The sequence below is a fragment of the Eulemur rufifrons genome, chromosome 17, assembly GCF_041146395.1.
Source record: "Eulemur rufifrons isolate Redbay chromosome 17, OSU_ERuf_1, whole genome shotgun sequence".
Classification (NCBI taxonomy): Eukaryota; Metazoa; Chordata; class Mammalia; order Primates; family Lemuridae; genus Eulemur; species Eulemur rufifrons.
Genome location: NC_090999.1, coordinates 28,128,554 through 28,154,993, shown reverse-complemented (window position 1 = coordinate 28,154,993; position 26,440 = coordinate 28,128,554). Strand labels below are relative to the sequence as shown.

The 26,440-nt window shown below is 38.2% G+C and overlaps 1 protein-coding gene across 4 annotated transcripts in view; it reads left to right on the top strand.

Moving 5' to 3' along the window:
- OXCT1 (3-oxoacid CoA-transferase 1) overlaps positions 1-17,803 on the top strand; it is a 128,836-nt gene extending 111,033 nt beyond the window's left edge. For all 4 annotated transcript variants that reach the window (XM_069492162.1, XM_069492164.1, XM_069492161.1 and 1 more), the window contains 3 exons: positions 6,406-6,486; positions 12,248-12,349; positions 17,375-17,803. In XM_069492162.1, the coding sequence (XP_069348263.1) occupies positions 6,406-6,486; positions 12,248-12,349; positions 17,375-17,416 (225 nt within the window). In that variant the 3' untranslated portion in view covers positions 17,417-17,803. The remainder of the gene's footprint in view (positions 1-6,405; positions 6,487-12,247; positions 12,350-17,374) is intronic.
- Positions 17,804-26,440: the final 8,637 nt, after the last annotated feature.

Genomic DNA, 26,440 nt, shown 5'->3' with positions numbered 1-26,440 from the left:
TCTTTGTGCTGCTTTTGTTATACAAACTATAGTTATCCTTAAATTATAAATATACTCATCAGGACATATTTATAATTATTGCGCTAAGCATCTGTCTTTATAATCTTCTAGAGGAAAAGTTACAAAAATACCTTGTTCTCTTTTATATTTTTGTATTTTTACTTTATATTTAACTATATTAACTTTTACATGACCTTTTATATTTACCTTTGCTGAAGTTCTTTATTTCATTATATGGATTCAAATTATAATCAAAGATTCTTTCATTTCCGCCTGCAATTTGTTTCTGATAGGATAAGTCTCATATAGAAATGTTGAATGCTATCTCATCTTGTCTTTACTTTTTGTGGAGAGGAATTATAAAAGGTAAATTAAGTTTATTAATCCCATTTATTTTGGACCAAATGTGTTACCAAAAGCCAACAAATACGAGGGTTTTTTTCTTTATAAGAAAAATCCTTTCTTGGGAAACATTCTTGAGATAATTTTCAGCAACATTAAAAAGTATCCCAAAATAAATAAATAAATAAAGTATTCCTTTGTTAGGATAATTCATAATTAAGAAGAGTTTCAGCTGGTTTAATTTTTCCCATTTGTAAAAGCTTATCGTTCTTTTGTAGTTTGTTAATTAGACTATGTAGTAGCCAAGATCTATGTGGAGAAAAAAGTTCACCTTTGAAAATATTAATCCTTAAATGGTTTTTGCCTTTTATTTCTCTCTTATGATGGAAATGCCTGCAAAAAAAAAAAAAAAAAAAAAAAAAAGGCCGGGCGCGGTGGCTCACGCCTGTAATCCTAGCACTCTGGGAGGCTGAGGCGGGTGGATCGCTGGAGGTCAGGAGTTCGAGACCAGCCTGAGCAAGAGCGAGACCTCGTCTCTACTAAAAATAGAAAGAAATTATATGGCCAACTAAAATATATATAGAAAAAATTAGCCGGGCATGGTGGTGCATGCCTGTAGTCCCAGCTACTCAGGAGGCTGAGGCAGTAGGATTGCTTAAGCCCAGGAGTTTGAGGTTGCTGTGAGCTAGGCTGATGCCATGGCACTCACTCTAGCCAGGGCAACAAAGCGACACTCTGTCAAAAAAAAAAAAAAAAAGTTACAATGTGAGGCGGAGGGGAAGCAGAACACAGTCCAACAACCAGTACAGCTCTTAAATATGTCTTGTGGAATTTGATTAAACTAATAACTTTACATCTATAACTTTGCATTTATCTGCATAAGTATACACATTTTTAAAAATGGAAAGGAACACTAATGCTAAGAGAAGCTTTCTAAGGTACCACAACAATTCATGAATGGGAAGAGAAAATACAGTCATTTCTGCTCATTCCTAGGGTCTGCCACCTGGAGGTTGGAGGTCCCAGGATGCAGCCTTTACAGAGAAAAGTTTGGCCATGATAATGATTTTTGTATTACAGTATATTGAAAAAAAAAGGGCCTTCTATTCTAAAATCTAAAACCCTGAAGACTGTTTCCAGGGAAATGGTTTGCTGTGTCTACTGTTTCATTTAGCTGGCCTTCCCCTTGAGAGTATCGCTGTGACCACAAACTGTTATTACCTCTACATGTAAGAGTCATTCATAATAGCAAATGTTCTCTGCTTCTGAGTTAGCGGAGTCTCTCCACTGAAGTCCTGTGTGGGTTGTTGGGATCTCTACTGAGTAGGGGCCGTGTAAAGGCCCGTAACGTCCCAAGAGAATAAACTCAGTGTGAGTAATCTCATCCTGTCCTTTTATTCTGTGTACCTTGATGTTCTCTATTTAGCAAATCCCATTCTTCTTTTCTATGTACCACATCAATCATCATAGTAATGGGGCAGTCATGTATTTTGTAATACAGCACTCCCCAATATTTTATATCTCTGGGGGGGTGTTTGTAGAAAATATTTCACTTGATTTAAGCATAGAGATCAGAGAGGAGAAGGAAGGGGCAGGGACAGTGATGATCAGGTTCCTTTTATGATATTTTGGCAAGCCCAAAGAGAGACCTGCCGTTGGCTTCCTTGTGCCACCAGACAAAGTATTAAGTATTCTCTTGCCAGGTTCAACCTTTGTAGCCCCTCTTTTTGGCAAATTATAGCGAGCCTTGAAGCTTTAGGAGGGAACAGGTTGAAGAGGTAAAATACCCGTAATTCCTGATTGCTCTCTTTATTTTTACATTTGTATGTTTCATGCTATAGTCCTGAGTTGTCTTTGCTTCTCCTTTTTTAACCTATCTTTATCTGTCTCCCCAAAGTGTGATAAGCCCTTTCACATACTTCTGCTAGCTGTGCTTCTCCTGATGAGCTCAGAGATGCTAGGAATGTATAAGTACTTATCTTAGAACTAGAAATTAACTTCTAGTGGTCCATAGACATTAGTCGCATGGTATTTTATAGCTCTGACTCTATTGGAGTTCCTTGAATCAGAAATATAATATTCAGACAGCATTTACTGATCACTGTGGTTTGCTAGTGCTCTACTCATTGCTGTAGATACCAAGAGGAGTGGTCTCAGCATTCAGCGAGCTCAGGGTATATTGGGGATGGTGGCAGGAGGTCAACAGTGACAACATGTGAGGTGAGAGAAGGAAGCGCAGGAGCACCCAAGAGAGCCAAGAGACCACCAGGGATGCCTCCGGGACACCAGACTGTGGCACTAGATAGGGATGTTGAAGAAGGTTATCCCAGGGAAGGTGGCACCTGAGCCAAGTCCTGAACCATAGGAAGGTGGTGCCATTTGAATCTGGGGTGATGGGGTACACGGTGATATGTGTTCCAGGTAGGCTTAAAGCCTTGGTCCCTTTAAGAACAATCAATTCCTAGAATTTATGCCTTCTCTGTAGTTGACCATTAGGGCTTTCCTGAAGAAGGTGCCTGAAAGAAAAAATATATTGCAGCCACAATGAAGAAGCAGTTAGCAGAAAAGATGAGCATGAAATGAGGTTTTATATAAAGCAAAATCTTAAACGAATGCTCAGTTGCCTCAGATGAATGGAATGTTGACATTAAAAGCAAAAATCATTCTGTTGTGAAAGAGAGAGCTTCTTATTTGGGATTAAGTTCATTGTGATAACATGATTATTATTATGATAGCAAGGGGATTTATTACCATTTAACCAGAGTTGTTTATTACTGCAGAATGTAGGCCCAGGATTTCATTCAGACATCTAAAGAATTAAAGAGAGATTACCATGACACAAGTGACAGAAAGTACTTGGGTCCTAAGTCACTTAAAAAGAAAATGGTGTGTTACCCTACATCTTGCCTGTAAGTGCTGAAGGGGAAAAAGAGAAAAACTAGGGAAGCAGGTACAGGAAAGGGATTTGAGTATTTACCAAGGTTGTGATAAAGTTAACAAACAAGGGTCTGTTGAAACCAGGAGCCCTCAGGACTAGTCAAAGTGTTTTTAATGCTGCACTTTCTATCCATTCCTGTGTTTTCTGACATCTCGTCATGAGGAAGGAAAGAAAGTAGCAGAATGATAAGGACGAAAACATCCCCACACCTCAATAACCCTGGTTATTTGCACATAGATTCAACTCCTCCTAGTTTATTGCACTTCCAGAACATGTCACGTGATTTCTACAATGATCAGCTAAGGAGCATAAGGCAACTGAAGAGAAAACTACAAGTACAAAGAATTTAAGAGACTAAATGACTGTTGAATGGCAGAGCTAAGACCAAAAACCTGGTCTTCGGATTCCTAGTATGGTGTTCTTTGCTGCCACACTATACTGCATCTCTTTATTAGGATTTATTTTTAAGTGCTGGAAACTCAGCACTTGTTCCTCCTTTGTGAATCACTAATATATGCAGCTTCCATAGCACAGTGTAAGGCTCGGCCTAGCATGGTTAGAAGAGCGTGCTAACGTGGGAGCTAGTCATATTTTGGCTTCATAGCTAACCTATTGTTGAATATTGAAATTGTGACATTTTTAATCTTTCTGCATCTCATTTTCTCTCTTTTCTTGATCTGTGTTATGTCTTGGAACTAAATGTGGATGGAATCATCTAGCTCTGTTGGTCTAACTGCAGGAATATGCTTGGTGCCAGTTTCCCAGGCAAGCCATGTGGTTTGCCCCCAAATATGGATTGTTTTCATTAGTTTTGGGGGTCTCAGGCATTGTGTTTAGGCCATTTTCTGCACAATTCTATGTCAGATTTTATATAGGGACTTAATTCCCTGGTGGATTATAGAAATGTTAAATATGGGTTATATAAATAATACCAGCTAACATTTATTGAGCACTTGCTAAATTCCAAAACCTTGCATTTCATTTAAGCCTTATAATACCCCTGTGAGGTAGAGCATGGATGGGGAAGCATGGGCTTGTAGGCCTTTTACAGACAGTATAGGGCAGGGCGGGTTTTACATGCAGGTCCTTTGGTTATAGCCTTCACGCTTACCCACTATGCTGTACTGTTTATGCAGAAAGTGGTCTATAAAAGGTCTGTATTGGTAGGGCACAGTTAATTCTGTCAGTTGAAATTCATGATTCCCCTTAAAACAGAGCTGGTCGTTCATTAAAATCTAAGTGGCTGCTTTCTCACCAGATGCAGATCTTGCTTAAATAATGAGAACAAAGTTAAGAGCTCCCTGCAGAAAATGTTCTGCAGAGGCCTACAGATTGTTCGCTTTGTTTGAAGTCAGGCCTGGAATTCATTATGACATGGCTTATTTGAGTTATATTAAATGTAAGGAGACCTGACAACTGTAGAAGTTTGAATATTCATCATTAATTTCACCTACTTAATTTAGCTTCTGTGGCATGTGCAAATTTTGCAATCTCAAAAGGAAAATAGATACTAGAACTAAAGTGAAAATGAGGCTTTATTTCTATAGCTATAAATTGTCTAACACGTTAAGATCCACAAACATATAACGTGTTTTTAAAGGTGTTATGTCTATCCATTTCTTATGTATTTAGCACTAGTTTTTTCTGAATTAAGGTAATAGAGTTTGTCTTGTATTGAAATATTTTCAAGATTCTCAATAGATTTCCCTTTCTCTTCCCATTCATTCATTCTACATGTATTCATTCAAAAATGATTGAATACCTTTTATGCTTTGCACTGGTTTAAGTACACAAAAACCTTTTAATTACTGGTGCATTCCTGAGTTGACAAATTATCACACGGAATAAAATCTTGTTAATTGAATCCAGTTATCTGAAATTCATTGCTTCTGACCATATACTTGGTCCGATACCTGTTTTGGGAGAGATATACACTAGATATCAGGTATATGTTTAAACAGATAAAACATTGAGGTGGGTAAAAATGATGGTGATATCATATGTGGTGCATTTAGAGCCAAAGGAAGCATTTTGTCATTTTTAAGAGAAGATCTAGAATGTGTTAGGTTAGCCTTCAACCTCAAGGGGAATATTCATTTAGGCTTCTAGTGCTTGATACTTAAAAAGGAGCTTAGTCGTAATTAGAAGAAAATGATCTGGAGGTCAGCTCCTCAGAGCCCATGTTTCGTCTGGTTCCGCAGCTGTGCCGCAGGGGCCACTTCTATATTGCAGGAGGGAGGTGGACGGGAGGGCAGGGCTGGACGGAGGGAGTTAATGGATGAAAACCTGGTTTTCACTCTTATTCCCTCTTTTGTGCTTGAGGAAAGGTACTGTGACGAAAAGCAACTCAAAAAATACGTTTGGAGGCCAGGTCAAACATTTTACTAACGAGCAAACTGAGGTTCAGACAAACTCCAGGAAGAGCAAATAGCTGTGTTAGAAAGTGAGTAGAATCATGCCACAATGAGAAATCAGTAGATAATGTCTAAAATTGATCGATCAAGAAATAAATAGCATGATAAACATAAAATTTAAAAATGTGGATGTAAGAAGAAAATGTATAGAAGTATAGAAGAAAATGCTAAAAGCAAAAATACCTTGAAATAGATTCCTGTTGAGAGCAAATCTAGGGATGAGGAAGAGGAGCCGGCACTGCTGTTTCTGCGTGTATATTACTTTTACTTTTTTAACAAATAAAACGTTTTTTTTTAAAGAAGACTTAGGCATTTGTGTTCTGTGTATGCTTCATGTCCTGGACAGATAGCTGCCCATGTTTTTCAAGGAGACCATTCTCCGGAAGAGAAAAATAAGCAGGATATTAGAAGCGAAATTTCACACCAGATGATACAAGGACTGAGGCTTGACAGGTCAAGTGTGTGGCAGGGTGTTTCCCAACCAAATCATTCACGCCTTTGGCTATTCATTTGGCATCCTCCCTAAATTATTTCAGGGACAGATGCTGCCTCCAGAAAGACAGTAAAAAGCATGACTGTGCAAAGATTTTTAAACAGCTTGTACTTAGGAGACAATTTCCTCTGATAGTTCCTGTTTGTCCTATACTTATACCAATTCTAAATAAGAATTACTCCCTAACTACTCTTTTTGATGTTTCTTTTTTAAAACAGGGAAATGCACATAAAATCATGGAGAAATGTACATTACCGCTGACTGGAAAGCAATGTGTCAACCGCATTATTACCGAAAAGGTAAAGTGCCTTTCTCTTTTTATTTCTTCTCATATCCACCACCACCTTTTTTTATTTATAAGCATTCTTAGCAATTTCTCTTACCTTCTGAAAGTGTATTATGTCGGTAGTCATAGGATTAATTTAGTCCGTGGGTAGCATGTGTAAGAAAATTTGTCAATTTAATGTTTTTAAATGTAGAATTCATGTGCAACTCTCTGGAAAAAATATACACAAAAAATTGAGCTACTGTCTTTGGTATCTTTGACAGTGTGATATATTCAGAGAAAAGATTTTTGACCCTTATATGTTGACTAAAGATATTAAGCTGGATGATATATGCAAAGTTAAGAATATATTTATCATTCCTATCTTTCTTCTTTGCTAAATCACAAGGATAAATTATTGGATTTCATTTTAAGAAATTCAGTAAAAATTGGGTTTTAATCATTTGGGTGCAAATTGCAATATAGGCCCCACGGTGAGCCAGATATATTCTGTGTCTTGCGTGTTTTCTGCCCTTTTACTAATATAAAGTGGGGCATCAGAACACACCAGCCATTTTAAGGGTCTCTCTAGATTTTTCTCCCTAGATGAAAAATGTTGGTCAATGGTTTAAATGAAAGCTGTTCATATCCTAGAGAAGCATCACCAGCAGCTGCCTGTAGTCAATCACCTTTCTGACCGAGATTAAAGATAGGATATTGGAATGACATAATTCTCATAAGTCAGCTGGGAAGATGGTGCTATCTTGATTCAGTGTTGTGATGAAGCCACAAAACAGAATTATCTGTATCAGGGTTCCCGCCCCCGCTTCAATGCTGTTCCTTTTGCCAAGAGGTGTAGCAGTCGTGTCTTGGCGTGAATCTGTCTCTCTAACCTTCATTGGGCTGTGGCAGGAAGCACCCTAAAGCAGGCCTTTGAAGTAGGTAAGGAGGTTCATAATACTTTCCAGAAACCAGATTTTAAGGTTTTATTCTAAATGGTGCCTTCCCCAGAACTGTTTATGTGGAATGCCATAAAGGTGACTTATAGAGAAGAACAGGTGGATAAAAGGGCAGAGTATTTTATCTCACCATTTGTTTTCTGAGTCTTTACCATTTCTTGAATCCCTTCCAAACTATGGAAGACCTGCTGAGAGGAATCTGTTACTGTGAAAATAATGACAAAGAGGTCCTTTATCCCATTTTCTTTAATACAGTGGGAGTCCTTGTAGGGATAATTCCAGCAACCTTCTTCCCCCTTCTTCCCCTTCTCCCACAAGCCCTCTGCCCACTCCCTGACTTCAGATGTGTCCTCCTTGTTCTTACCACTTCAGTGCTTCTCCCTGCAGTGCCGCCCACTTGTGTCTCTGCCTCCCCACTGCTACCTGTCCTTTAAGCCTAGTGCAGTGTGCCTCTTTGCTGTGAAGAGGTCTCGCAGCATCTCAGCACACAGCGATTCAGCCTCAGAGTGGCCCACCGTTCGTTTGGGCAAGCATCGTCTAAAGTTTTCTTGTGACATAACTTACATTGTTATTTAACTTTATTGCCATTTAAAAAGCTTTTATACCTTTTCTTTCCACCACATTGTTTAATTCATTTATTCATTTAAGCATTTTTTGAGTATATTCTCTGAGCAAGCTGTTCCCGGTAGTGGGTTAGAGAAAGGAGGAGGACATAGTCTCTGTCCTCAAGGGTCACACTCATGAGGGGTTGGACATCAGGCATCCAGCATTGCCAGCAGTTAGAGTAATACACATGGTGAAGGCCATGAAAGAGATACGTGGCAGGTGCTAAGTTAGGGACATAGATGAAAGCTGTCCGACAGCCTGCGCAGAGGTATCAAGGAAAGCTTTTAGGTGGTATTGAATACAAGCTTTGAACGTGTTTTACAAGGTATTTCACAGTACATACCCTTTCTCCTCCAGTCTCTCTTTCTTTCTGCCTTAACTTTCTTTCCACTTCAGCTGTACTAAAATTCTGTGGATTACATTGCATTATCCCCTGACCATGTTCTTCTGAGACTTTGCACAGCCTGTATCTATCCCTGCAGCATTCTTCCCACCCCATCCATCTGGCTAATTCCTGCTCATCTTTTATGTCTTAGCTATATATTTCTTTATCTTGCCTAGGTTTTCACTATCTCTCCCCAGATCTTCTGGGTGCTTCCATGAATGCTTGTACTTATCCTAACTTAGCACTGACCACTGTATTGAGATAACCTCTAAACTCTGCCTGTCTCACTCACCACTGTTTATCTAACATTTAGCACGGTGCCTGACCTGTACTCGGTGAATACTTATACTTTTCTTGTTAAGAAAACTGATAGATTGAACAATGAGTCTTGAAAGATAAGTAGGAGTTTTATAAGTTAGAAGAAAACCAAAGAGGACCTTCCAGGCAAAATGAAGACGACACTCAGAATCATGAGGGTGTTAAGAAAACGTGGCCTGTTCAAGGGCCTGCAAGTGGAACCAGTTGGATTGAGGGCATGGCCAGATTTTGCAGGCTAAGGTAGAAAAGGCAGTGAAGCACCAGATCATGGGAGGATGTAGAAGCTTTAAGGAATGTGGATCTTATCAGGAAGGCAGTGAGAACCCTTCATTGATGTTTAGTAGCCGGGGAAACAATCAGAATTGCATTAGAAAAAACACTGTAGCTTCTCTGTAGAGTGGGAGAAAGGAGATAAGGCAGAGTCTAGTTAAAGGATCCATCAGTGATCTAGGCAAGAAATGTCAAGATCCTAAATCGTGGGACAGAAAGAGAGATTTGAAAGACATTTAGGAGATGGACTCAACCTAATTTGATGATGAATCAGACATGGTTGGTAAGACAGAGGTGATTCCTAAGTGCTCTGAGAGGATGGTTGACTTGCTGTATCCTTAATGAAGCCCAGAACTGGAGGAGGAGGAGTGCGGGCATCCATGGGAGCCATGAAAAGATAGGTTCAGTTTGCACATTTTCAAGTTAATGTTCTTGAGAACATCCAATCAGAGATTTTGGTAAACAGTTGGAGATTTGAATCTAGATCTCACAAGAAAAGTCAGTGGGAATCATTACCATAGGGGGATAATTGGAGCCTTAACTGTAGACAACATTGGATAGCAAGAATCAGTAGAGAGAAGGGCAGCTAAGTCTGGAACTTTGGGTACCTCAAGGAAGAGCATGTTGCATGTTTGTCACTGTGCTCTGCACATGGTAGATGCTCAGTAAATACTTGTTGAATGAGTGAATGAGAATGTAGCGTCATTAGGACAGTGAATGTATCCAGGCCTATCACTAGCAGGTATGGGACTAGAATCCTATGTGAGCTCCATGGAAAATTCCATTAGGTTGCCCTTTGAAAAAAGATCCTATGACTCTGATTTCCTTGATTTGAGCTGCTACAATGAGGCTATGAAAGATGCCTTCCTCACCAGTACCTGGGCTGTGATTGTTTTATCTATAATGTAGCCATTTGTGATAGTGATAAAGTAATTAACTTATTTATCAGTAAGACAAAGTAGTTTCTATATTATTTTTGATAATTGAACAATTTACTGGAGGTTTTAGGTTTTAGTTCCCATTTTTATCAAGTTTTTGTTTATACCTTACACCACTAAATGGAAACCTTCCTAAATATTTCAAAAGTAAGTTTCCTTCTTTTTTAAATAATAGATGCTTGGCTTTCTGATATATATCTTGGTAGCTAAATAAGGCTTGATGAAAGTGTTAATAAAAGTTTTTTAAAAGCAATAAGTCAATTTGCCATAAATTATATCTCCCTGATTACTGAAGCCTGTATTCATGATATCACTGTTAGCTTGTCCCTAAATCATTTCCGTGCCTTTTCTTGATAATCCAGAGGCTCTTTTATCTTATTTTGTTCCTTTTTATAAATTTACAGTTCATAATGTAGGAGAAAGTAAATCAGTATGAACAGCACTTAAGAAACATTTTCTGCAAAGAAAAAAGTATCCATTTTTAAAAAAATGTCATTTGGGAATGAAGCAAACTAGCAGAGTATATAGACATTCCTAAATTATAATTTTTTTTTTAATTTGGGAACACACATTTCTACTAAAAATTTTTTTTGTAACATAAAAATGTGTACAAACAAAAGGGAAGTTTGCTGAAATATTTTCTCTGAAATTTAAACCCTCTTTTCCAGTCATATCAACCAGGTTATCTGTGAATTCATCAAACAAACAAACCAAGAACCCAAGTATCACTGGTACCAGTCATGTTTTGTTCCTGGGGAAAAATGTCAATCAGCTGGAGATCGTAATCATTTTAGGGCTTTGATCTGGATTCACACACCAGTGAGATGTTAAGCTACTAAGGAGTAAGAATATGCTTGTACAATGTTACTGTTATGTCCCAGGAATGGTGTTCCAATTATATTTTCTTATTATATTTGTCCTCAGTCGCAATCCTGGGAAGTAGATTTTTATGATATACATTTACAAATGCAAGGACAGGGTCACCAAAGGTTGTGTAGCTGTTGTGCAGAATGGAATTCTTGTTCAGCTCAGAAGCTCTACCTGTTACTGTGTCATGGTATTAGCCTCCTAGCAGGACTGTATTTAAAAATGACAATTCAGAGTTTTGACTTACAAGGTAGATGAAAATAAAGATGCTAAGCCTGCAGATAATAGTTGAATTTAGGTGAACTCCACAAGAGAGAGAAGATCTGGGAAGTGTAACATTTAAGTCTGAGAAAGCAGAAACTAGCTATGAAAGCTGAAAGAGAGAAAGTATCCAGTGTGCTGGAGGAAAATTGTAGATTAAGAGGGTTAAAGTACTAGGGAAGCAGTTTTGGTTTTTAAGTTTAGAGCTTCCCATCAATAAACAATCTTCCTTGAGACAAGTGAGCCTCTTGTCACTGCAAGTATGTGAGCAGAGCTGTAGTAGCCGTCTGAGAATGCTTTGAATAATTCCTGGGTGGAAGGTTATACTGAATGACTTTGTAGGTCCCTTCCACACAAGCTGTCATATTTCTAAGTGTGAAAGCACATGTTCTAAATCAGACACAACAGGTCGATTCTACCAGCTGAGGTCAAGCTATACAATTGGCACTACCTTCACCTGTTGTTACAGACCAGGATGTTGTAATGGAAGGTTGCAGGTGAGGCTGGCCTCTCCTCCTTGCCCTAAACATCAGCATCTTCATTTGTTTTGCAATTCAGAGGGATATTCTCATGTTCTCCCCTCAAGACCTATGTGTTTTTACAGAACTTAAAGAGAAAGTTGTAACAGTTCCCTGGGTATCTTTCAGGGCCAGGATAGCTTTTTTTGGTTTTGGTTTGGTTTTTTTATAATTACTCTTAGGCACTTCAAAGTGTCGCCTTTTGTTTCTTGTAATTCTTTGCCCAGCATCATTTATCAACTTTTTCCAGTCATCCCTGTGCTTTCACCATCCAAATATCACCTTCCTCCCTCCATCCCTCTTTTTTTTTTTTTCATTCCTTTCCTTCTTCAAATCATTATTGGTCACCTAATGAACATTTAACTAAAAGTTTTAGGCTTAACAAAAGAAGGTAGTTTTAAAACACTGGTTACAATAGCAACAAATGCCGTCCATGGTCAATACTCATTTATTTTCTGGCATCAACACTGTTCCACAGCTAATTGCTGATTGGGGAGCTGGCATTTATTCTCACCAAATTGTTAATAGTTGACATTTTTTCAGTTCTGATTTTCAGAGTCTTTTGTCCTGGATCTTGTCTCTCTTTTAAGAATTTGAGAGGTTATTTATCTTTTGTGCCATAATATAAGTATTGAGATAGAAATTGTCACTGTTATTTTCTTAACTCTAACAGGCTGTGTTTGATGTGGACAAGAAGAAAGGGCTAACTCTGATTGAGCTCTGGGAAGGCCTGACAGTGGAAGACATACAGAAGAGTACTGGGTGTGATTTTGCAGTAAGTATTTCTGAGAACAAATCCAGCCACTTGTCCTCTATCACGGGCTTGCTTAATGGGTGTTTATAGGGCATGAACCATTAATTTGTGATCATTTTCGGAGTTGACCTTTGCGGTAAACAAGAGTGGAAGGAAGGGTGCCTCCCAATGGGAGCAGGTGGGAACAGAGCTGTGCTCTGACTCACAGGCCAAGATCTGGTTCAGGACGTAGAAGCAGGAGGGGGAGGGACACCAAGAGCTACTAGAAACCACGGTCGAGCCTGAGCTCTAAGCTGCTATATGTGCAGTCTTTTGCCCCCCTGTTCTTTGGTTATTTGTCTTCTGAGGTTAAACTTGATTAAGTGAAAACTGTGAGCCATGTATGGAGAAATGATATGTCCTTATTTTTAAACCCATCTATGACTTATGACTTTCTGTTTGATTAATTTCTATCCCTTATTATTCCATCCACTGGCAATATTAAAATGTTGGCTTCTGACACCACCAGATTTATAATCCCAAAATAGGTGTATCCTGCATTCAGAGATACATTTATTGCATAAAACACTCAGACTTACAGAACAGATGAATACATCATTTAAGAACCCCCCCAAATCTGTTTTTAAAATAAAGGCAATGGTACTGAAATATAACTAATTTCCCTTTAATGTAAGTACTTGCTCATAAATCACCAATCGCCTACCTATTGGGGATTGTCAGAGTAGCTCAGTCCATTTGAAGTTAATCAAAAGTAAAGGTGAAATGTCTCTGAAGAAATGAAGGAAAGGGATTTGATTCTCAGATACCTTTTTAAGAAACAATCTACTAATTAAAATGAAATGTATTTATAATGAGAAGAAAATATGTTAATGTTGCAGCTACCCATCTTGGAGAAATTACTTTAACAAAACAGTTACTTTATAAGGTATGCATGTATTTCATATGTCTTCCTCATGCACTATGTGCTTGGCTTGTAACAGTGCATAACAAATTTCTTTAAAAACAATTTTTGTTGCATAATTCATTCACATAATAACTGTTCCTGGTATTCTACCAAGGTCTTTGTCTATTAACCTTTTCTGAATTTCCCCTTTGAAAAAAGAAGTCTACTAGTAATACCTTACATGAAAAACACATCTTTAATTAGCTTTCCAATAACCTCAGAGGGAAAAAAAAGGAATTTGTTTATACCTTAACTATTTAGGATTTTTTACTGTAGTGATAAAAGCAAACAATTCTTAATCAGCTATTCTTTATTATTTTTTCCTATGGGGAAGAGTTAACCTCTTCATCAGGTAACATTTTGAGATCCACAGAATGTTCAATTTTCTACTGCAAAAGAAAATGTACAAAGGAAGACCCTGGTGTAGTTTTTTTTTTTTTTAATTCATATGGGTATATCAGCAATAAAAAAGATGGGTTTTTACTGTTTCTTGCCCAAAAAAGGTGCTGGTTCCCACGTTTTGATACATTGAAAAATATCTCTGTGGCCCCTCTTGTATATCAGTACAATCCCCTCTTTCCACAGTGGCAGATAGTCTTATTTTCTCTAAATTAGGCTGTTGAGATGAAATGTTAATTCGTATGTCAGTGTTGTCCTGACAATAAAAAGGTGTGGTATCAGCTGAACCATCCATCCAGAGAACTAGCTTTGGAGGATCTAATGATCAATGGCATCTCTTTAGACCCTGACAGATAAAATCACATGCAGTCGGTTGTTTCTCTGTAACTAGGGACTATAATGATCTGATTAATGTTCCATTTCTTAATGTTCCAATTTCACCACATCCTCACCAACACTTGTTTTCTGTTTAATAGTGGTCATCCTAATGGGTGTGAGTTGTAAGTGATTGTAGTTTTGATTTGCATTTTTCTTACAATTAATGATGTTGTCAAAACAAGTTCCTTGTATATATTCTGGATTTTTAACCCCTTATCAGATAATATGATTTGCAAATATTTTCTCCCATTCCCTAGGCTGACTTTTTACTCTGTTCATTGTTTCCTTTGACACACACAAGTTTTTATGATAGTTTAGTACAGTCCTCTGTCCTTCCTTTGTGCCAGTAGGGCCCAACATTTTCACCACTAAGGAGTCCTTTGGCTTATTTTTCTGTCATTGCCCTCACATTTTGAAACAAGTCTGTCTCCCAAATATTTATCGAGTAAGAATTAATTTTCAAAGAGTCAAAATGATATTGCATATTTTCTCAGATGAGAAACTGTGACAAGCTAATGAAAATGTCAAACTCCTTTATTTTTGGTTACACTTATAACATTCACTGTGCCAGTTACTTGATGGGCCAATGTAGAAAGAAAGGGAAAGAAAAAGTGACATCCCACCACTTAAATTCCATTATTCCTAAACTATCTTTTACCAGTGAGTAGTAAACGCAATTGGTTATTCATTTCTTTCTTTTCTGATGAATGCTTAAGCTATGTAAAATAGGTGGGTTTTTTTTTTCTTTTTCTTTTTTTACCATATATGTCTATGGACCTTTTTTGAAACAAGTTTTTTTCTGTTTTTATTTTTCAATTAAAAAATGAAAAATACCAGCCTGAGCAAGAGTGAGACCCTGTCTCTACTAAAAATAGAAAGAAATTATCTGGCCAACTAAAATATATATATAGAAAAAATTAGCCGGGCATGGTGGCGCATGCCTGTAGTCCCAGCTACTCGGGAGGCTGAGGCAGAAGGATCACTTGAGCCCAGGAGTTTGAGGTTGCTGTGAGCTAGGCTGACGCCACGGCACTCACTCTAGCCCGGGCAACAGAGTGAGACTCTGTCTCAAAAAAAAAAAAAAATGAAAAATAAATTTAATCTGTATTTGAACATCATGTGGTAGAATAAACTTCTCTAGGTCATTAGTCATCTGTGATTATTTATTAAACACCAAGTGTATGTCCTATATTGAGCTATAAATATGAATAAAATAGAACTAACTGGTATAGTTCTTACTCCCAAGGGCCTTGGTCTTATTCTCCAGGTAGGAATATGCCTAAACCACCAGTGGTAAACGATTAAATACGAACACTGTTTATTTGTACGTTTGCAATGGAATCTGAAAGAAGCCAGCTGTAGACATTCCTTGGCAAATCGCATAAATGTATACTCAAATATCTATTATGAAGTGGCATTATGCCAGAATTAAACAGTGTACTCTTGGGATATCAATGAGATAGGAAGACAAATCGTTGGTTTATCTTCTATACTTACATCATCTTGTACTTAGCCTGTAGATCATGTTGACAGGATAATCTGCTTTGGCTTCCATGGGTTTATAGTGTTGATGAGACTATGGGAGAACAGAATGAGAAATGGTGATTTAGTAGATATTTTTCATTACAAAGTAGGCAGACCAAATCAGTCTACATAAAGCTTCATCTTCTGTTTTTCTGATAAAAGTTATTTTCCACATTGAGGATGTAAATGGTATTCAGAGCTCAAAATAGGGCTGACATGACAAGGAAAAGGATCAGATGGTTAGTTTTAAAAATTAAGGTGTCCAGTTTCCTTTTAAAGGAAATGTTATGAAGCTTCTATTAAAAATAATCTGTATTCGAAAAAAGAGTTTCATTTCATTAAATTATTTTCACAGCTGCTGTGTTGTTAAAAAAAAAAAAAAGAAAACGAATTGTTTGTGAGACGTACTTATCTAAATACTAAGTACCCATATGTTTTTTATTCTTAGAGTTGAAGGTCTATGCATATATGGTATGTCCCTTTTGTCTCTTCTGTTTATTATTTAGTCTCTTTATTTTATATCTGCTCTTGGAAATGACAAGTCTGAATGAGCTCTCATTTACCCTAAGCTATATACCACCAAGCCATACTGAACTTATTTATTCTTGTTTATTCTTATTTATTCTTTTGGTAGAAAAATGCAAGAACAGGCATTAACTCTTGACATTGTGAAGAGTTAATCGTGTAGAGTTAATACAGAATGAACTAAAAATATTTAACCTCATCGAAGCCAAATAATTGCCTACTCTTTCTATTTTTAATTCTGACATAACCTCTCTTAGGAGCCTTTTTTCTAGTTCTTGGAAGATTATCTAATCGTCCACTTATTCATTTGTTCATTCATTAACAAAATATTAATTGTTTATCCTGGAAGACAAAATGCTAATTGGGCCCATTTTCATTGCCACATCCTTGAGGGATTAAAAAAAAATCACCTAAATTTTGGTATTCCCTGCTGTGCTGTCCATGGGTACTGTTACTAACTAGGTTCCAATGGATATTTGTTATATTGAATGTAAAAATCTGAAGCTGGTACAATACTTTGAAAAATTTGTCACAATTAAGCTAGACCACTTATATTTAGGTTTCTCCTTCCACCAGCTCTGCCTTAAATGTCGACTTATTCTGATTTTTCTCTGCTTCAAGACTCCCAGGAAAGCATTTGGTGTTCTGTACACTGAACATAATTATAATCAACATTTAACAATTTTAATGCTGTTACCTCCTTTTTGTAACAACTTGGAATCCTTGTATTGCCTTTGTATCATTTCTGTTCTGATTATGACATTTCTGATAAGATTTATCATTGATCATACATCTCTTCATTAGTATGTTGCCAGGTAATCCAAAGACTACATAAAGTGTGTCTCAAGAAAATTGTGAATTGGCTGGATCTATTTAGAGGATTTGGAGACTTGTGCTTTGTATTACATCTTGAGTGAAGTCTCAGAGGCATCAGTCTCGGAGATCAGTGATCATCCAGTAGCGGGGCTTGGTTATCGGGATCCTTTATTAGGCTCCCTCTGTTCCTCTTTCACCCCCTTCTTGTTGCTAGACCCAGTTATCCTTAACTTAGGAGCTATAATACAAGAAGGTTGAAAACCATGAAATACCCAAAATGTAAACAGGAGTTCTCTCTCTTGGTGTTTCAGAGTGGAAAATAATATGGAAACTCCAGGCAATGTCCATGGCAAACCTGGTTGTGGCCTACATCTTTCAAGTCTGGAAATTCAAAGGAGAGACATTTATGCCATGTGGTTTCCCATAATTTGATTATTTTTTTTTCCTCTTTCTTTTACCAGGTTTCACCAAAACTCATGCCAATGAAGCAGATCACAAACTGAAATGTGGACATTTGTCCCAGACTGCGCATTTTTCATTTTAAATACATAGGATTTATGTGAAAGGACATTGGTAATCATAATTGTATATTTAACAAGCAGTATTTGATTAGTTTTCTTCTAGTATTTCAGGCTTTGTGCAGCCATATAGACTTTGTTCTCTCAGGTGTGCTACAACAGTTTAGTGAAAAACAAAAGGAAAGTATTTATGATTATCTTATTAGTTTTTTAAGTGCTAAAAAGGTTATCTTTACAGTTGGTGCTTACATTAGATGTGTCTTTGCCTATTGTGGTATATATGCTAAATTATATACAGTTTTCACCAAGATGGGCCCTAGAAAGAATTCCACTGATATGCTTTCACTCATAACTAAATTATGACTTACTAGTCCTGAAAGAAAGATAATGTATATGTGAATTTGTGATTAGGAGAAATTCTATCATAATGATTGTTTTTCCTTCAAGCTCTTCTGACTTTCCTTTTGGGGTTTCTGATTTTTGTGGTTATATCTGCTCCCGGGAGCATCTCCCCGGCTCCTTTACTTCTTGTAACTAAATAGATGCCCAAGAATGCAAGCAGGGATGTCTATGGGGGGAGAAGTAACGGGTTCTTGGGAGAGACCAAAGAGTATAGGATCTATTGGTGCTGACGTCCCACCAAGAAGTTGCCTTTATAGAAAACCAACTATCCATCTGTGCTTTGCCAAAGATCTAGGAATAGGGCTAGAAACCTCTAACTGATCTACTCAGTTTTCTCATTGTAAAACAATGCAGTATTCCTTTGTATAGACAAGGGTCCTTAAGATTATTTCTCTATGTTACTGAGGCCTAGTCGGCTACTTGTACAGTATCTCCTCTTAAGCCAAGGTCTGTGGGGTAATTTATCATGAATCCTCAGTCACAATGACAGCAGATTTAAAAAATGAAATCAAATAAAAGATACTTTCTTTTTAGCCTCTCATTTCTGCTCAGAATAGATTTTAAGTATTGAATGACTTTTTCTATAGAATAGTGGCTTTTCTTCTGCCAAGGCTACTTCTTTAAAAACGTACTTTTAATTCAGCCTTATCTAAATAGGGAAAATAATGATGGGCAAGTCCAAGATTTGAAGAGTCAGTGAACTTTCAGTGTTGGAGAATAAACAATTTGGATTAGGTTTGTAAGAAACTTTTCCCTAGAGGTATCCTCAATACCAGACTGTTGCCCAGGGAGACTGCTTCAGAAGCACCCTGCGTATCAAATGGGAAAAAATTCTAGGCACCCTGAAAACAGGCCAGACAACTGGCCTCTGGGCAGAGGTAAGCATAGTACAGTGGAGTTTATCATTCCTCTGGCACTAAGCATAGGAATTTATGCATTGTGATGGTGGCCACTGAAACTCACTCCTCTTCAGATACAGCTACAATTGTGTGATGTATTACCATACTAGAGGAAGGAAAGAGGCTTTTTCTGAGTAACCCACTCCATACGTAAAATACCCTTTCTGGCTGGCTGCAGGGTTGGAAGCATCCTCTCCTAGTACTGGTAAACAGGATCCTTGTTAGAATGTACCAGGTCCATGAGTGTAATCTCTGTCTATATTAGGGTTATGATTTTGAAAAAAAAATTATATTGATGATTGCTCTGTGTTCAAACTTGCTTGTCATTCCAGTCTGTTTCTTTAAGATATGATTCTAAGAATGTTCTAAACCTTGAGTGGCAAAACCTAAGTAGATGACTTTATATTCTTGATTAAAGAATGCCATGAATGTTAAGAAATTCATTAAGAAATACAATAAATGGTCTAAATCAATTTAGATCAGTGTGTTTGTCCTTTTTTTTTTTTTTTTTTTTTTTTTTTTTTGGCTTAGGAATGGTTTAGCTAAACATGGGAATGATGCAACAGAAATTATTAGAAAGGCCAACACTTTACTGCTGCTAATTGAGTTGTTGCTTTTATCTTTATCTTACCAAAGAAAAGATACTGTCCTTCTAGAAAGAATAAATGAAACATTACCTAAATGAATTCTATGTGTGCTCCTTGTCAGAACCAATCATATGTTTATAAAAATTGATTATCCAAGGCTTCATGTGTTAATATTTGTTTGCTTTTGTCTAACATTCTCTTTTATGATGTGCACACATTAATTAGTTTCCCAGTGGTGTGTTGAGTTTGTTTGCTTTTTGAAGAGGCTCCAGCGCTAGTCTGCCCAGCATCTGTGTTGCTCTGGGTGCGTGTGTACCCAGGATATAGCTCTCATCTGTCCACAGTGGTTTTCCCCAGGGCTGGGCATGTGACCTCTGGGTCTAACTATCCAGGTACAGCTCTATGTTCCAGTCAGGATATTTCTCCCACATTTAGAAACTGGAGATGGGGGAGATGGTCAATTTTCTGACACCTCCATGGCCATGAAGCCATAAGAATATGAATCTGGCACCAACCCCTCATCTCCCCACTACACACACACACACATTCTCTCTCTCTCTCTCTCTCTCTCTCTCTCTCTCTCCCCACAACCAGCTGAGCTTCAGGTGGAGAAAAAGAAGCTGACATATAAACACACAGAACTGTAGGAGGGAGCATTCCAGTGGTACTTGGGTTCCTGGTTCTGGATGTGCCTAAGGCCAGCTCCCCTCCAGCCATGCCTGTACATGAACCCACAAATCTCCCTTTTGTCTTTAGCTGGGTCTTTGTCACTTGCAGTGACAGTGTGAACTCATACAGTTTTTGTAGTTCTCAAGTTCTAAGAGGTACCTGGTGTCCTACAGAAGTTATGCAGAATATAAGCAAAACTGTTGGTACCCGGGCCCAGAGAACAAACATAAGAGCATTTATGGGTGTTACCAGTGGGTAAGAAGGTTTGTTGGTGGAGGTTTTCTTTCTCTTCCGGTCTAGTATATCCGGCACAAGTTTGGAATGTTATTCCAATGGAAGTATAAGCAGAGATTTAATCAATTCAATCAAACCTTCTCCCTTTTCTCACAGAGTGTGATCTTGAGTTTCTTAAGCTTATCTTTAGATTCTTCGTTTTTAAAATGGGGAGAATATACTCTTTTCTACTGTGGTTCTATAAGATATAATTGATATACATCTGGTTGCAAAAAAGCTGACAGATTTTTTTAAGATGCTGTGCCGTAATATTACCTTGGGACAAAATTAGTTGTCAGTTGTTTCTGTTCTCTTATTTTTCAATCTACACTGCCTTTCCACTGGAGACATACTCAGTATCAAACTGTGTTTGAGCATAAACACCAATAAATGTGATCTGAGTGCACATGTATGTGACATATATTGGAAGTCTTCTGCCTCTGTAAAGTTAGACATGTCTATGTAAAGTCATCCAAAGACACTCTTTGGGGATCACACCTCAACTTTCATGGGAGTGATGCCTACCTCAATCCAGAGAACTGATTGATAAGACAATTTCTTCCCTCAAAGTCATAATCAAATATAAATCATATTTGATTATGGGAGCTAAGTATGCTTGATTTGTGGTTATTATCACCCTTAATGAGGTGCCACTTTCGATGGTCCTCTTGGAAGGCACTCTATATCTTGGCTGTTTTGTAGCATGCCCCACAGTTTGTAGGAAACACCCGGTTTCTGCTGACAAAATATGCAATCCCAGGCGCCCAGTGCACTGGCCATTTTGTATTTTTGTCTCAGTCCTTGGCAGCTAGGCATTCCATCTCTTACCCTGTGAAGTTTTGGGGAGGAAATCTGACAGCTCTGGAAGCTCACTTACAAAACGTTGGTGTTCCCTTGGTAGCCCCTCTGTTTTGATTTGAGAATAGGGGGTGGCATGTCCCATTTTACTTTATTAAGGTTGGAGTGCTCAGCAACTCTCTCCAAATTGTCTCTGTGATTGCTCCTTTAATCTCCGGCTCCCTGGAAACCTTGGATGCACTCAATGTGGGTTAAGAGTTTAAGAGTTGTCTTACTGGTTCTCAGGCAGATATTTTTTTTTTTTTTTTTTTTTTTTAACCTGAGACAAGAATCTTACTGAATTGCCCAGGCTGGTCTTGAACTCCTGGTCTCAAGTGATCTCCCTGCCTCGGCCTCCCTAGTAGATGGGACTACAGGTACGTACCACATGCAGTTCGAAGTGAGTACATAGTGGTGGTTTATAAATTTTTAATTTTGTATACTTGTGTAACAACTCCATGACTGGCCCATGGTAGGTTTCGAATATATTTATTAAGTCAATTTATTTGTTGAAAACATGGATAAGGCTTAAAACATTTCCCTCAGCTAAATAATTAGGTAAGATTTCTTAGGAAGACAGAGGAAAAGAAAGGGAAAGAAACAAGAGGTGGATCTGGATGGTGTAACAGAAATAAAGAGATCAGCAATAATCACCTATGTTTGTTTAACACTTCTTAATTTACAAAACACCCAGAATATGCTAGCTAGCTTATTTGATTCTCACAATAACCTGCCAGGGAGACATTATTACCTCCATTAAAATTAACTTGATTAGTCAAAGAGAAGTAATGTCTGTCAGTTCTTTAATCAAATTAGCCTTTCAGGGCTGATGTTGGATTTTGCCAAGGTAGTTAATGAGATGTGAATTAAATCCCTTGAATAGAACTAGATTTGTTGCTCTCTGGTAAGCTATAAAACAGAGTCCAAACCCTTTAAACCTAATGGGACGTGTATTCCGATTTTGTTCTCCTGTTCACACAGCTATTATGCACAACCCAGTTTATGAGGAAATGGGTAGTTATCCACACCCACCAGGCAAAGTGTCCCTGTGGAAGACTTGTAATTACCAGAATTGCTCACATGAAAGACCCTATGTAGGTACCACACTCACCTGACAACAACAAGAGGGGCTGACAGGCATTGCCTCATCCTATGGCTGAACAACTTCCTGAAACTCAGTTTCCTTGGCCTTAACCTTCACCCACGTTCCAAATCAGTTGTATCTTAGACTCGTTCAGTGGAACCCCAGAGATAAAGCTGATATTGGCAGCCTGAAAATAAATGTTACTGGGGACAAGGAAAGGGGATGGCTCAGTGAGACCTAGTTCAGTTTTCTCCAATGGGAAAAGCAGGATCCATGAAAAGAAGAAAACTACTCATGGCATTGGAGCCTATGGAGCAGGTGGCGGTGTGGGTGGCGAGGCATTAGGGCTCAGCAAGACACATGCCATATGTGACATTTAAGTGTTGCTGTCATATTTGTTTGAAGATAAGACACCATCAATTGTAAAGTGCACTATGATTTGGTCTGCTTTTTTATCACTTAGAAATTTTATTGTATACATATTAGGATTTTTTAGACTTCCCCTCAGTCTCAGGTGAGCTCACCAAATATTCCTTGCCCATTTAAAGCAAAGAAGGGTTATTAATGGATGCTTTATGCAGCTGATAGGCACCATAAGCGGTTCATGGTTCAAGGAAATCCAACTGTCTTGAAGTTTGTGTGTTTGGGATCCAGGGGCTTCCCAGTGGTAAGAGGGGTCATCTGGTCAAAGGGATAGGGATAGGGTAGGGATCAGGGCAGGGGAAGGGTGGGAGGGGTGGGGATCAGGTGCAGGCCTCAGTGCCTCCACTGGAGCAGCAGGGCAGCTTAGAAGCTGAAGGCACCAAGACAATTGTCAGATGCCATCTGTTGTGAGATGCATCTTAATTTCAGAGATGTTAAAATGTGGGAAAGTGTTCATCTTAGAATCAGTGAATTGGAGGGGGTCCTCTAATGACTTTCTGAATTAGCACAATGTCTGAGTTAAGAATATTTTAAAGAAACATTATTTTCAAGTACATATGATACTGACTGCATAGGAAAAGATCCTTAGGGACCTCCTTTACGAATATCAGTTGGTAATTATATTAGTATGCATGTAAACAAGTACTTAAAAACAGTTCTCCCCAGCAGTCCAAGTGTTTATTATGTAATTTTTTTTTTTATCATGATATGCCTCCCAGGTATGTCTCTGTGTCCTCCTATCCTTCCCCCCTCACTCCCATCATTTCCATACACACAATTTCCATCTTAAATATACAAGATTATCTGTGCAAAATTTCAAATATTATAATTAGAGACATATTACAGATACTCAAGTACATAAGAACCAAATTTTCAATTGAGAATTAGCGTCTTATAATCCAAAAGGGGATAAACCGAGAACCAAATTCTCTCAGACAAAAGAACCAACATCTCCCACTCCTCCCTGGTTCCTTGGGAACCACAAATTAGCTCAGTCCAAACCAGGTTTCCTAGTTCCACTCAACCTCTTGACTTCTAACCCCAAATTGGCAGGGAGGTCTGAACCTCTCCCCATATGGGGTGGAAACAGGATCTCAGCGTCCCAGGGAACTTTACTTGCAAATGGCTATGTCTTTCAAAAAACTTCCCAAATCAGTTTCCTTCTCCTCAGCTCAGTTCAGGTTGTGAGGAGCCGTGTTGACTTCAGGAAGACGGAGGTGGGAGTACCCCAGAGCTAAAACAGGCTCCAGCAGCTGCTGGGGCCATGCCTTGTTCTCTTACCTTGAAAAGAAGTTGCTCTTACCCACAGAGACCCACAGCTTTGACCTGGGCTTGCTCCCTGCCTCTTCCAACGGTTGCAGGATGCCATTCTACCAGAGCACCAATGGGGCCCACCCAGGGATGCCAAATTCTGTTACCAAAAGTTCTACACTTGTCTTTGAGGCCACATCAGAAGAACAAGGACAAGTAGTTTGAGGAGAAGGAAAGAGGAGTTTACTAATTTGCTGGCAAATGAGGAGGTTGTCAGACTCCTATCTCAAAGTACCAATGTCCTCTCAACTGGCTTCATAGTGTGGATTCTCTTTGTAGATTTTTTTAACTCTCTCATTATCCCAAGAAACCTATTAGCATATGCTTGACAAACAATAGGTAATCAATAAATTTTTAGTGAATTAATGAATGAATACATTAAAGAGTGGATGAATTAATTAAGAAGAATTCAGTGGTACAGGATCATATTCGGACAAAATTTAGTTTGTGTTTTTAAATTTGTAATTCCAAACAATAACATCAAACAAACACAACACACAACTTCCTTGGGATATACCAGTAACAGTTAAGGTCTCTCTCTGTCTCTTTCTTCCTCCCTTCCTTCCTTTCTGATTCTCTTCCTTTCTTACTTCCTTTCAACAAATATTTTTTGAGCACTTTATCAGTGAGAGTCCAATCAGGAGACAGAAACTACATGGTAAGTTGAATAGGGAAATCTTAATATTAATATAAAGAATTATTAACTATAACAGGGGTTTGGGGTAATGAGGGATTGGCTAATAAGAAGTAAAGAGAATTCTAAGCAAAATAACAGCTGTAAGGAGCAGCCACTACACTTAGCATTGAAATAGAGCATCCAAGGAATAGGCCTCCAGGACTGAGTTCCAGACCTTGCTGGAAAGGACGTGATTGAGACTCACTGGATGGCAGAGAAGTCACTGTGGTGCCATACCAACAGAATTTTCAAGAAATATGTCCCTGAGGTGCAAGAGGACACTGTTCCCAGGGGTAGTGCTACACTTCAAAAATTGCCACAAGGAGGTGCCAGGGGGGCACTCCACTGCACAGCCACCTGAGGGAGTGCTTGGGGGAAGCTGCTGGCTGCTGGGCCCCCTTGGCTGCCACACGCTGCGGAGCCAGGTGTGGGAAAAGCCAATTATGCTGCAGTTGCTGGGTGCTGGAGAAGCTGTATGTTGCAGGAGCTGAACAATGAGAAATTGTGAGCAGCAGGACCCTGGTAAGAGAAGAACTAGAGAAGAAACCTCTTCCTCCTCTGGTGTCTCTTCACCACCTTCTACTGATCAAGCTAAGTATAGAGCCAGTTAGCAAAAGAGAGCCATTTGCAGGACACATCTCCACTATCTTGGAACAGGAAATGAAGGATGGATTTGGAGATGAAAGGCAACAAATTGTATAGCACCTGCTATGAGCCAGCCTATCTTACTGCTAGGGATATAGCAGTAAGAAATCAGATATGGTCCCCCCTCATGGAGCTTATAGTCTAGTGGAGAGAAATAGCTCTTAAATAATCACACTTAAGGGCTAACTTATGATTGTATTGAGTTTTCCAATGAAGGAAAAGAATGAGTATAATGAGAGATTATTTTGAAGGGTCTTGAGATTACATTAATATTACACATATTTGCTTCTGTTCAGCACATCCTTAAATATACCACACGTTGTTCAGTAAAATGTGTAAACATGTTTCAAAAGAAGCTAAAGTGACTCTTGACAATAACAAACATAAAACAATATGGAGACCAAGTATAATAATTTATGATCTGTAAAAAACTACAAAAGGAATTCTGCCACAATGCATAACTCTTGGTAAGGAATGGTTAGAGGACAAAAATCAACCATCACTTATGCTTGATTTGAGAGAATGTGAACTTTAAAGTTTCATTGAAATAATAGAGTTATTAAAAGAATATGAAATAGAATGATCCTGGCCCAAAGTAAAGGCCATACCACTCAGTGGCTATTGTAGTCATTTGATTATAGAGGTTTTATTGTGAAAGGATATTACATAGATACAATCTGTTCTGAAGGGGTCAATTGAAATACTCTGGTGACTCAGGAAATGCAGCAATGAGAATGCTGCTAACCAAACTGAGCCAGCTGTGTTTTTCACAAAAGAAGCAATTGTGAAATGACCTCATTGTTATCTATAATATCATGGAGAAGCAGAAATGTTCCAAGGACATCTGAGCTGGTGGTAGAGTTGAACATATTTACAAAAAGTTAACTTAGGCATAAACTTAAAAGTACTTTCTATTGGTAGAAGGAAAAAAATGAGAATGTAACATCATTTTTAAAAACTGCCCTATACATAGAGTAGATCTATCTCATATGATTATCCAATTAGTAAGAAATGTCTTTTATTTTATCAAGACCGTAGAACAGAGATCTATCACTCTACCCATATGTATAGAACCTGTATGTCTAGTCCAGAAAGAGTAATTATGACAAAAGAATCAATAAAACATTCTAAGATGTTCAGCTGCAAAATAGATACTTTGCAAATGCTGATCTTATTTTTAATAATACAAAAAGAAAGCATTTC